At 38.7% G+C, this 12,701-nt stretch overlaps 1 protein-coding gene and 1 pseudogene across 2 annotated transcripts in view; one reads left to right on the forward strand and one right to left on the reverse strand.

Moving 5' to 3' along the window:
• GRIP1 (glutamate receptor interacting protein 1) overlaps positions 1-12,701 on the reverse strand; it is a 383,565-nt gene that overhangs the window by 79,470 nt on the left and 291,394 nt on the right. For both annotated transcript variants that reach the window (XM_006859529.1, XM_006859528.1), the window contains exons 14-15: positions 5,981-6,050; positions 3,246-3,391 (exon numbers count right to left, since the gene is read on the reverse strand). In XM_006859529.1, the coding sequence (XP_006859591.1) occupies positions 3,246-3,391; positions 5,981-6,050 (216 nt within the window). The remainder of the gene's footprint in view (positions 1-3,245; positions 3,392-5,980; positions 6,051-12,701) is intronic.
• On the forward strand, positions 8,316-8,820 carry LOC102826590 (annotated as a pseudogene).

The following is a 12,701-nucleotide window of genomic DNA, read 5'->3' on the forward strand; positions in this document are numbered from 1 at the left end:
CTGGTATAGCTTGAGGAAAGATTAGAACAAATGTGGGAAAAGGCATTTTAGGATGAAATTATAAGAAAAATAGCCACCACATATTGAATACTGATAGTACCAGTTTTCAACAAGTTACAAGTTACTATCTGAAGTAGGTAATATGGTGTGCACATAATTGAAAGTGGAACTAAATTTCAGACAAGTTAAGTAACTTTTTCAAACTCCAATAGCTCAAATGAGATAGAGCTGGAATTTAAAATGTATGTTTTTTATGCACTGCCTCAAATAAATCTGCAACCACATTTTACATTTACAGTAATGTTTTTTTACTAGCTTTTCCCTGAATAAGAAATAATTCTGATACTCAAATTATATTTATAGTCTAATGGGGTGGGGGTGAGAGAAAGGTGTTACTAGGATCACCCTACTTCTTCCAAATAGATGATCAGGTAATAACTTTACCAATCTTTTATAAATACATGTCATGATTATACAACAAATACATGTTTCAGTATACCACCATGAGAAAATCTAGTTCAAGTAAATCATATCCATCTCCCTTATCTTTATAGTCTTGTTTTGAGTATTATTTTTTATTAATGGAAAAGTTTAGGATCTTAAAAATAGGATGTCTTAAAAATGAAAAAAGATTTAAGTATGAGACATACTAAAATATTAGGCATAGAGATTGTAGAGAGAAAAAAATAAGAGCTAAAGGAAATCAGCAACTGAAAACAAACATAGCTCTCCAAGTGCTCAGTTATTTCAGAAACTCCTGCCAACCTCTCTGCATCCCCTGGCTTTGGAATTGGGAGCATTGCCAATTGTGTGCACTATACATATTCATCTCTGGCTTGGCTTTTTTGCTCTGCAAGGAAGGTAGCTTAGATCTGCTTAGCCTGGCAAATTATGCAAAATAGGTTTCGCCACAGGGCTTTGCTTCTTCACAAGGATAGAACCCAGACCCATGCTGGAGTTTTTATCCATCTCTTGAAATAAATCCCAAAAAGAAAGTGCATTTGAAGCAGGCTTGTAAGAAAAGGAATGAAAATGTTGGCACAGAAAATTAGTTGTTGGAGAAACAACAGTGAGTCTATAACTGCACATTTTGAAATGCTGGCTATAGAAGATGTACTTGAAGGTATTCCTCATTACCAGCTGTATTAATGAATGTAACTACCAACTTGTTTTGACTTTGAATAGGAATCATACACATATAGCCTAACATGCCCAAGAATTCTAGCTCTAGATGACTTGGATTAAGGATATGCCAGAATCTGGCCAATAACTCATTCTTGGTTAGGATGAAATTAGATACAGAAGCTCCCTTAACTAATCTCTTCTTAACCACTTTTCTGGATTAATTGTGGTTCTGCATTCTCTTGGTAAAATCTATTGACCAATGTTATGGAATACCCACAAGTAATAGGTTTCTTTCTCTAGTATGCATGAACACTTCTTTTGCTACAATTTGAGACATAAATTTTAAAATATAGAGTCAAATGTGTTTATTCTCAAGTCTGTTTATGCCATATTTGTCATTGTAGCTATGGAATTTCATTTCAAATAACCTACAAAATATGAGTGTAATGGCTCTACAGAGCTAATGCTTTGGAAAGATTCAAGGGTGGGATGAGGCTTAGGCAATAATCTACTATTAATTATATAGAGAAAAACTTAAACATTGTGGAAAATAATAAAAATCTAGATGTATTCATATGCAAAAGGTTCAAAAGGTTTGTGGAAAAATTCCATTATCTTTTCTTTCAATTTTTACATGAACTATTTGAAACCCCCTCACGCTACTTTACCTTCTTTAAATTACCAGTGCATTAAATAAATTAAAAAAATCAAACTGGAAATCACTATCTACATATTAAGGGTATGGTTTAGGGGTGAAAAAAAACCCACCTCAACTCCTTAACTGTAATTAACTGAACCATGGTTATAGTGAAGACTTTAGTTTCAATCCTAAGGTTAGCAAACTTTTAAATTTAATGTTGATACTATAGATATGTATCACTTTCTATGATTCGCCACATTACCTAACTTTGCTCAATGCATAGGCATTTTTCAGTTAGTCATCAGTATTTAAAGGAGCCCTTAGGATAAGCACTTATCACATGCATATAAAAAGGGCTCCCATTAAGTATGGTCCTTAGACCACAACATTAGTAGCACCCAGAGGGTGGTGGTTGTTGTTGTTAGGGGTCATCAAGTCGGTATGGGTACGGACCCACAGCAACCTTATGCACAGCAGAACTAAACACTGCCTGATCCTAGGCCAACCTCACTACTGTTGCCACGCTTGAGTCCATCAATGATGCTGCCACTTGGCCAATCCAAAATGCAGAATTTCAGCTTCCCTTTGCAGTAATGCCCAAGATCTGGGTTTTACCAAGCTCTTCAGGTGATTCTGAGGCCAGAGATACAGTGCTACTGAAGGCAGTACAAGTTGAAACAGCACAGTTAGAAAGTAATATGGCACAAGACAAATTTAAAAATTCTTTTTTATTCTGATTCAACAATCCTGCTTTTAGGATGCATAAAGATATCCATGGTAATACTAGCTACACTAATTTTTATGAGAATGATAGCAATGTGACTAAGAAGAGAAAACTAGTAAATAAATGATAGGAAGTATAGGTTCACTATGAGTCAGAACCTACTCGACGGTACTCAACAAACAAAAAACAAAACAAACTCAAATATATATATATATACACACACATTAAGGTTTTAAAAGATGGTGAAGTGTTTATAATATAAAGTTAAGTAGAAAATGTAGCATTTACTACAGCCATCATTGTTGTGCTTGTTATTAAGTGCCATCGAGTTGGTTCCAACTCACATCAACCTTGTATAGGGTTTCCAAGGTGTAGCTGGTGAGTTTGAACCACCCATCTTGTGGTTCAAATTGACCTTCCAGTCCAGTGCTTTATCCCCAGTAGAAATATCAACAAAGACTAGAAAATTACTAGTTCCATTATATTAGGGTAGGATTACATGAAGATTTAGTTCTCATAATGAGAAAAAAATTAATTTAGTTATAACAATGCTTATATAATGAAAAGACCTTAATTACATGATTTAAAATTCACACTACACTCTGAACACACACTATGAAGACCCTTTTAATTATGTGAAACATTTCTGCAATATGTCACTAACCAGCTGCTGCATGTAAAAACCTCAAGATGTATTATCTTTTGTGACAGATGGGTAGTTAAAAGGATAAGCTTTAACTAAGAATGTCTGAATACCTGAATTATCCTCATCTTTGCGGATTTTGAGTTTCACCAGGTCTTCACACTGCTGGAGGATCTGAACTGCATCTTCCATGGAACAGTTGTCCAGCCGGATGTTATCGATTGCAAGTAGTTTATCCCCAAGTTCCAGAGTTCCGGTTCTGTTTGTAAATGCATAGCCACACAAGACTAATAAATGAGCACCTAGGCCATTTAAAGAAGTATGAAGGATACTGCAGCATTCTGGGTCTTTACAGGGGAAGAGGTTCTTCAATAGCTTTTAAATTGTATTTTACAGGCAACCTGTTACCTCTTTCTCCAGTCTTATTTTGCATGACTGTTGTGACATTAAATTGAAGAGCATTAAAAACATTTGTCTTATCTTTTCTTCAATTCAATTGGGGCACTCATATAACCGTCCCTCAGGAAACCCAATGTTCCTTGGAAGGTGGGAGTCTTTTTGCTCCTCCACACTATTGCTCCACTTGTGAGCCTTGGCAGTCAGACACTAGAAGAGGGCTGGGGGAGTGAGGGAGGCAAGGTGGGATGGAGATGGTACAGCATGGGGGCTTGGAGTCTCTGCCACTTCTACCTTCACCCGTGGCTACAAGTGACTCCTGAGAGTAGACTTTGAGACTCTGATACTGATCACGCAGGTCTGTGGAAAATATTCAGGGTCCACCATGAAAAGAGAAAAATAATGAGAATAGAGTGTGCATATTTGTTTGTGCATTTACCTGGTGGCACAACAATTAAGTGTTCAGTTGCTAACCAAAAGTTGGTGGTTTGAATCCACCAAGCAGCTCTGTGGGAGTAAGATCTAGTGATTTAAAAAACCTATGGGAGCGTTCTGCTGCATCCCACAGGGTCACTATGAGTCAAAAATACACTCGATGGCACATAACAATATGTGTATAAACATACACAAATACGAATAGTTGTAGGAAAGGTTAACAACTGTAATGTGCTGGGAAGAACTATACTTTTTAACATAGTCCTGGTGTGGTACTGTAGGATGAGCCCTGGATTTGTTGTTGTTGTTAAGTGCCATTGAGTAGATTCTGACCCATAATGACCCTGTATAGGGTTTCCAAGGAGTTACTGGTGGGGGCTTGGAGTCTCTGAACTGACCTTGCAGTTCAAATGACTTTGCAGTCTGACACACTAGCCCACAGCACCACACCAGGACTCCAAGCCCTGGATAGTTAACCGCAAAGTTGGTAGTTCAAACCCACCACCTTGGAAACCCTATACAAAGTCGCTATGAGTCATAATAGACTCCCCGGCACTTCACAACAACAACACCCTTTATAAATGTCGTCTGTCTGTGATATTGTTTGTTGTTAAGTCCTTTGAATCGGTTCTGACTCTTAGCGACCCTGTATAGGGTTTCCAAAGAACAGCTGGTGAGCTTGAACCGCCGATCTTGCAGTTCAAACTGACCCTGCAGTCCAGTGCATTAACCCACATCGCCACACCAGGACGCCTGTTGTCTGTGACTGAGACTGCTAATTGTTTCTTAAAATCCCTTCTTCTTCCTTCTTTTAGTAATAGACCCTCCCTAGCTTGAGCTGGGCTCATAGTTGTGGGTTCATACACATGTGGGCTCATAGTTGTGAACAGGACACTAACCTTGGCACTGGGATTGGAAAGTGATATGCAAATTCTGGGTCACCCCTTTCTCTGGACTCTCCTTCCTTGTCTATCCCCTGTTCACATTCCCTCTGGCTAGAAAATTACAATGACCAGAGTCAGTTAGTTTAGATGGCCATGCTCCCTAGTCCTGGATTGCCTGCCAAACTCCCAACTCTTGTATGAGAAAAAACTTCTGTCTTGTTTGAACCACTGTGCTTATGAGTCTCTTTGTCCTAGTACTTGACCTATACTTTGACTCACACAATGTCCTTTCCTCTTTTGGAATGTCAAAATATTATTTCTTTAATGAAATGATTACGATCATAGATAGGATGTTTTTTAAAAATAATGTGCTTATTTGAAAAATAAAAAAGAAAGTTAATGATGTCATAAAGTATTCCTCATCATTCAAAAACATTTTTGATCTGTGAAATAAAAAACATTTGACAACTCCTGATTGTGATGGGATTTGGAAAGTGGTGGTAAGAAGTTAGTGTCTTTTAGCCTATTTTAATAAGACAGACAGACTTGTTGGAGGTCAAAGGCCATAATGGCATATCCAACATAAACCAAAACCCTTCCATAGGCTATTGTCTCCATGTGGGGCACATCTCATAATTAGGAACAATTTCATTTTTTGTAAGCTGGAAAATGAAGGATGGAAGATTATCATTAAAGGATAATTTGTGCCCGCCTCAAAAAAGACCCTAATAACCACTATCAGTTGAATGTTGTCTGTACTGGATACAGAAATAAACTGACATGAGGGAAAGTATCTTAGCTTTGTTGTTGTTATGTGCCGTGGAGTTGGTTCAGACTCATAGTGACCCTGTACAGGGTTTCCGAGGCTGTAAATCTTTATGGGAGCAGAAAGCCTCATCTTTCTCCCGCGGAGCAGCTGGTAGTTTCGAACTGCTGACCTTAAGGTTCGCAGCCTGATTCTTAACCACTACGCTATCAGAGCTCCATCCATTGTTAAAAGGAATGTCAAGTCTTACTGATTAATTGTGGCTGTCTTTATCATGAGATCCAGAATCCAGTGATCCATTAATAAGGTATGCCTTGGGCGTGGTAGGGATCATTGTTATTTTGGCCAGACAATTAATTTTCCTTACCTGTGCGCCACACTGCCTTTCTTGATATCGGAAATGACAAGAGGGTCCCCTGGTTTTCTACTGGATGGTGCTGTAATAATGAAGACAGAAATAGTGATATATTTATACATTGATCAATTGCTAGTGTTTATCTCCTTATTTTACAACAACTGTTAATGCAAGTTTAGTTTGCATCTAAAGCAAAGATGATCATCAGATGAATTTAAAACTGGACATATTATATCCTCTTTACCTAAAATTATGTTTACGTTAAAATGTTGATAAAAAATAAAGCAAAGTCATTTAAAATTTGCAGTCGGAGAACACATAATGACAAGAACTGTCCATATAAATTTATTTTAATCAATGAGTCTCAAGAGGGGAAGTAAAAGCTGGGCAACCTTATAGGGACATATTAAAATCAATTAGGTGTTGATACTCAATTTTTTCTCCCACTCTTTCCTCCACTATTTTCAGTGATGAGATACCACTGTTTCTAGGAATGTGCCACACTACTCAAGTGTACCAAGTACAAAATGGATGTGAATTACTGGTTTAGGGTTGTTGTTTTATTTCCAGATGAAAATTTTTTGCTAGATAGACTATAAATCTGTAAATTCTGCACATAAATCCATACCTAGAAAGCTCTGAAATGTTCTTGAATATGACCATTTAATTTTATTGAAAAAGTAAACATTATGTTTCTACTTAATTCTATTTTAATACATGCTCATATTCTAAACATGCACATGTAACTTTCATTGACTTTACAGATAAACCTATTATCCTGGATAGTGGTCAGTTTTGGACTTTTTAACTTTTCTTAGAAATCATTCCATTTAAGGAGAATAAAGAGTAATTAGAAAAAAGAATCTACTTAGAAGTAACTGTGAAAATGAATTATAGTCCAGAAAGCCATAAAAGTATCATCTTGCCCTAGAAAGTTTACATTCACGTTAGGCATTTGATACTTAACCAAACGAACATTTATAAAGCACATTTGCCTCTGAGTTTACGTTAGGCATTTGATACTTAACCAGACCAACGTTTATAAAGCACAATTTGCCTCTGAGATGTTTTTGCCAACCTGAAGCCTGGAGTTGTTTCCTTTTAAAGATCATTAAAAGGCTTCTAAAGTAAGATTTTATTATAAACAATCTGATTATCCCATAATAACCACAGAATCATATCATATCTCATAATCCCACCTGAATCCCAAGAAAATGCTTATTATGCACAAGAACAGATGGTTTAATATTTCAGTCCAACATCTGAAGGAAAAGCAAACATACATACTGATACCTCACCCACTGTCTACATAGGTTTATAGCAAATGTTAATGGAACTACATTCAATCAATATTTTTAATTGCTAGCAAAGCATGAAAAATATTCTATTTTCTACATTTAATTCATAAATTAAACCTGTACTCAATGCTTTAATATAAATCCTCTAAAGAAATAGAAGAATCTATAATTTTCACTCATGTCCTCTTTCAAAACTGTAAACTGTTCTGAATAGAGGGCACAAAAATAAAACTTCGTTATTATCAGCAAGTAGAACTTTTCCAGCATCTGTCAATGTATTTACACAATATTTTGCTAAACTGGAGTAACCACCACATCACATTCAATATTTCCTTTGGTGTTTTAAAATATCTACAATCCACTGAAATGGTCTGTGAAACGACCATAGCAGAGGCAACAGAATACATCAAATTTACCCTTGTCATCTTTGTAATAGAGAAAAATAGCACAGTGAACTCCTAGAAAACTCGGAGCTTTTCAGAGCAGTTTGAAACTGCATTTGGTTAACGGACATGTGTGACAGCCATTCCTCATTTACTAGGTTCTACTCTGTCTCCCTTAATCAGTTACATAGCTGACACTTAAAAGACTCATCAGAGTGGATGCCTATTGGATTGATGAAATGGGACCTAGAAAGAACTCAGTTCTGAATAAGCTTCTGACTTGGTAACTACCATATAGACTTGAATTCTGGCAATGCATGCTCCTGGGGCTCAGTCGTGGCTTATACACACCAGCACCACATTTTAATTTTCTATTACTTGGGAAGCAGGTACAAGCCAAGCAGGCTTTGATTAGCTTGCAATGCTTTGAGAATATTGAATTAGTAGCCAACATTTGAACGTTGGTAGATTTCATATCCATTCCATGTCTGTCAGCCTGTGGTGGCTTGCAAGTTGCTATGACGTCGGAAGCTATGCCACTAGTGTGAGGGTCTGTCAAAAAGTATTGCTACAAAATCATATAAAGCTTCATTAAACAAAAATACCAAAATGTAATGCTGGTAGAGGGCGGTAGCGGCGGGATAGCGGCTGGACTGCGGTGGCAGAATGTTGTCTACCAGAGTGTTGAGCCTCATCGGCAAGCAAGCCATTTCCACCTCCGCGTGTGTGCCAGCGCAAGGGAAGTGTCGTGAAGTCCGAAGACTATGCTCTCTCAGTCTATGTCGACCGGCGGGACTACCCTTTGCCTGATGTGGCTCACGTCAAGACCCTTTCTGCCCAGCAGAAGGCCTTGAAGGTGAAGGCTGCTTGGAACACCCTTTCCATCGATGAGAAAATAGAATTGTACCGCATTAAGTTCAATGAGAGCTTTGCGGAAATGAATCGAAGCACCAACGAGTGGAAAACAGTTGTGGGGTCTGCCCTGTTCTTCATCAGCTTCACGGCACTGATCCTGATCTGGGAGAAGTATTATGTCTACGGTCCCCTCCCACACACCTTCGAGGAGGATTGGGTGGCCAAGCAGACCAAGAGGATGCTGGACATGAAGGTCAGCCCGATCCAGGGGTTCTCTGCCAAGTGGGACTACGACAAGAACGAGTGGAAGAAATAAGATGTGTGTGAACCTCCATGCAACTGAGCTTATTTAACCAGTTACACAAAACAGTCATAATACAAATAAATGACCAGTTTACCTGAAAAAAAAAAAAGTAATGCTATGTTTTTAGACTTAGACATTATTTCCATCTATGTCTAAACAAGTGTGAAGGTGGTGTTTCCATCTCTCTAACCCTTCCCCGTATGGACTTATGGTGTGGCATTGCAAGATAAAGCACTGGACCAAAAGGTCAGTTTGAACCGAGAGGTCAGTGGTTCAAACCCAGCAGCTGCTCCTCAGAGACCCTATACAGGGCACTTAACAACACCTCGAAGAATCAGCAGATGAATTGTGATGGAACCAAAATTCCACGGTGCAACTTCCCTGACCTTTTTCTCATCAATGCAGTTACTAAAATTTCTTAAAGCCTCTTTATAATAAGCCTCTGTGAGCTTATTGAGAAAATCAATCAAGATGATCCCAAAACAAGAGTCACCAAAACCTTCTGAGCTGACCTCTCTGCCTTGAATGTAACTGGCCCAGCACATATCTCCTTGGAAGCCAATGTCTTTAATGTGCCTTTCTTTCTTGAAGGCACCCTAACGAGACTAAGACAAGCGTATTACTAAGAGAACTTGTCCGCAGTCGTCCACTGATTATAGAGACATGTTTAAACATTATCGTCCACAATAAACCCACACTTTTTGACTTACCCTAGTATTTCAGGGTGAATCAAAAAGCAGGATCAGTCACAGTGGACAGGTTTCAGTGGAGTTTTCAGACTAAGGCCGACTCAGAAGAAAGGGAGCAATCTACTTCCTAAAATTGGCCAATGAAAACCCTGTGAATGTTGCCTGATATTCATACTGAAAGATAGGTCCTCTTGGTTGGAAGGCACTAAAAATACCCAGTGGTCACAATAATGTATTCCAGGCGAACAAATGATCATGAAGAGGGAGGGCTAGGACAAGACGAGGCATTGTTTTGTTCTGTTATACATGGGACTACCATGGCTTGTAACTAACTCAACAGCAACCTGTAACAAAGACATTAACAAGATTTCATACCAATATCTAGTTGCTCCTAAAAGTTTAGAGAGTGAAACAGATAGACGAAATGTGGCATATACATATAATGGAATACAGTTTTCAGTGATTTGGCCTTCCATGGAGACAGACAGGACAGCGATGGGATCTGGGGAAGTCTGTAGGTGATGTAAACACTGTGGTTCTAGAAACAACAAAGGCCCACACATGGAAGATAGACATGAAGAATTTAAATGAAAATTATTTTATTTCTTGAAGTGACATATGAGTGGGGGGAAAGGCAATATTTCCAACATAATGAACATCATGTCCCATGGAATTTGACATTATTGGTCTCTCAATTGTCAGGCTTTTAGTCCTATATGTTTGGACAGTTAAGTTGAGATTTCAAATTGTTATTGGTTGTTTTTTGTGCCCGTCTAGAGACTTTTATTCAGGGTAAGGAAGAGGAAGGTGACCTCTGCCAGAGAGAGAAGAGCGGTTGTTTTAGTTTTGTTCTCATTTTCTTTTTCAGAATTTAGCATTTTGTTGCCTTTCCTTTCTAAGTTATAATTTTTTAAAAAACAAAAGAGATGAGTTTTTATTGAAATTAAATGATCCAAATGTTGTTTTTTGATATAATACCACATGTGCTTCTTTATGAACACATACTTTAAGAGTGGGTTATGCGTTGAGCTGCTAGCCACCAGATCAATAGTTCAAGTCCACCAGTCACTCCGCAGGAGAGGAGACTTTCTGTTCCCATAAAGATGGATAGCCTCAGAAATCCTACACAGGATCACTATGATGAATCACGATCAACTCCATGGCAGTAACTTGAGCTGCTAGCCACCAGATCAATAGATCAAGTCCACCAGTCACTCCGCAGGAGAGGAGACTTTCTGTTCCCATAAAGATGGATAGCCTCAGAAATCCTACACAGGATCACTATGATGAATCACGATCAACTCCATGGCAGTAACTTGGGTTTTATGGGCTAGCCTCATTTTTGTTTTGTTTTTTTAATTTAATATTTTATAGTATTTAAGGTGAGCATTTACATGGCAGATTAAGTTCCCATGTAACAATTTCTGCACAAATTACTTTGGTGATATTGGGAACAGTTTTCATAATCTGTCATTACTCTTATTCATTCTTGTTCTGGTTGTACCATTTCTCTGCCACATTCCTGTCTGGTGTACCCCTGTTTCCCTCCTCCCAAATCCTCATTGTTGTTAAGCGTTATCAAGTAATTCCAACTCATAGTGACTCTGTATAGGGTTTCCAAAGAGTGACTGGTGAATTTGAACTGTCGACCCTTAGGTTAGCAGTACAGTGTGTATTCTATCGTGCCGCACCAGGATCCACATATGTCATGTTTTTGTGAACTTACAAGTTAAAATTCCTTCACAGAAAAAAACTATTTTATGCCTAATGACCTCATGAGATTTCACCAGCCCTGCCTTTTTAAAGTCTCCCTATCTCACACACTTCTTTTTTAAGAGAATGAACACCTTTAATACATGAGCTGTGATGGGAGGGAGGTGGGTTCTTAGCCTTAAGATGACACATGGAAGAAGCTTACCCTGATGGAACTGTTCCGCCAGAAAACTACCGAGATTGGCCATCCTTTTCCTGTCATCATACTTCTTCCTGAATTTTCTCCATTAGCTTTTTGTTTAAAATCCCTTCCTCCCCAGGAGTCAGTTTGGCCCTCTTCTTGTTCCTAAGGCTAGTGCATAGTGGGACTTGTACCACTGCTGGAATGGAGTGCTATCAACAAAGACAACGCAGTTCTTCACCAGGCTTTTGGTGCGACCAACTCGTTACTGGATGCCTTGTAGATATCACTGATGTTCCTGTTTTTCCCAGGTATCTAGCACTCAGCCCCAGGATAAGTTCCCTGTATTCAGCCTTACGGCCTTCTTTCACAGAAAGTGTGTGTATGTGGCTGGGATCAATCTTAGTGTGGTCTCCCAGCTCATATTTCCATATCTGATGGTAGGCTTGTTCTTGCCTGGGTTTTGTGATGCTTGTGCCAGTGTTTTAGGTGACATCTATTGCTTGGCATTGGCTGGAAACACCTAAAATTTCCAAAATTATACATGTCTACAATTTGAAGAGTTGAAAGTCCTACAAGACTTTCTACTTCCCAGATGCAATTACTTTCTACTCTTTTGGCATTACCTCCATAGCATTTAATAATATAACAATTATTCCTTAACTATTTTTAGTTTCATTCATTATTTACTTTCTGTTATGGAAAATGAGAATTGAATTCTCTTACACATTGTGATGGTGACGGTTGTGCCAACTTGGCTGGGCCATGATCCTCAGCAGTTTCGCAGTTAAGATATAGTTATGTAATAGCATTCACGATGGGATATGCTATGAGCAACCAATCAATTGAAAGTGAGTTTCGTCGGGGGTGTGGCCTGTAATACTCTGCTTGCTTGTTGCTGTTTCTGGATCCAGCATCTGGATTGTTATCTAACTTCCAGGTCATTGAACATGAGACAGCAGCCTGTTGTATGGCTGGCTGATCCTGAGAGATGCCAGCTAACCTGCTGACCTTGGGTTCATTCACCTCAATAGCCAGCAGACTGCCATCTGATCTGCTGATCTTGGGTTCATCAGTTCCTGCAGCTTTCTGAGTCAGGAGAAGCCTCCAGTTTGACCTCCGATCCATGGACTTGGAACTTGTCAGCCTCTACAATTGTGTGAGCCATTTCCTTGAGACAAATGTCTGTCTCTTTCTCTCTCTCTCTAGACATATATAAGAAGCCCAGGTGGCACTGTAGGATAAGCATTGGACAGCTAACTATAAGGTTGTTGTTGTTAAGTGCTTTCAAGTCACTTCTGATCCATAGC

Source organism: Chrysochloris asiatica, unplaced genomic scaffold (genome assembly GCF_000296735.1).
Source record: "Chrysochloris asiatica unplaced genomic scaffold, ChrAsi1.0 scaffold00033, whole genome shotgun sequence".
NCBI lineage: Eukaryota > Metazoa > Chordata > Mammalia > Afrosoricida > Chrysochloridae > Chrysochloris > Chrysochloris asiatica.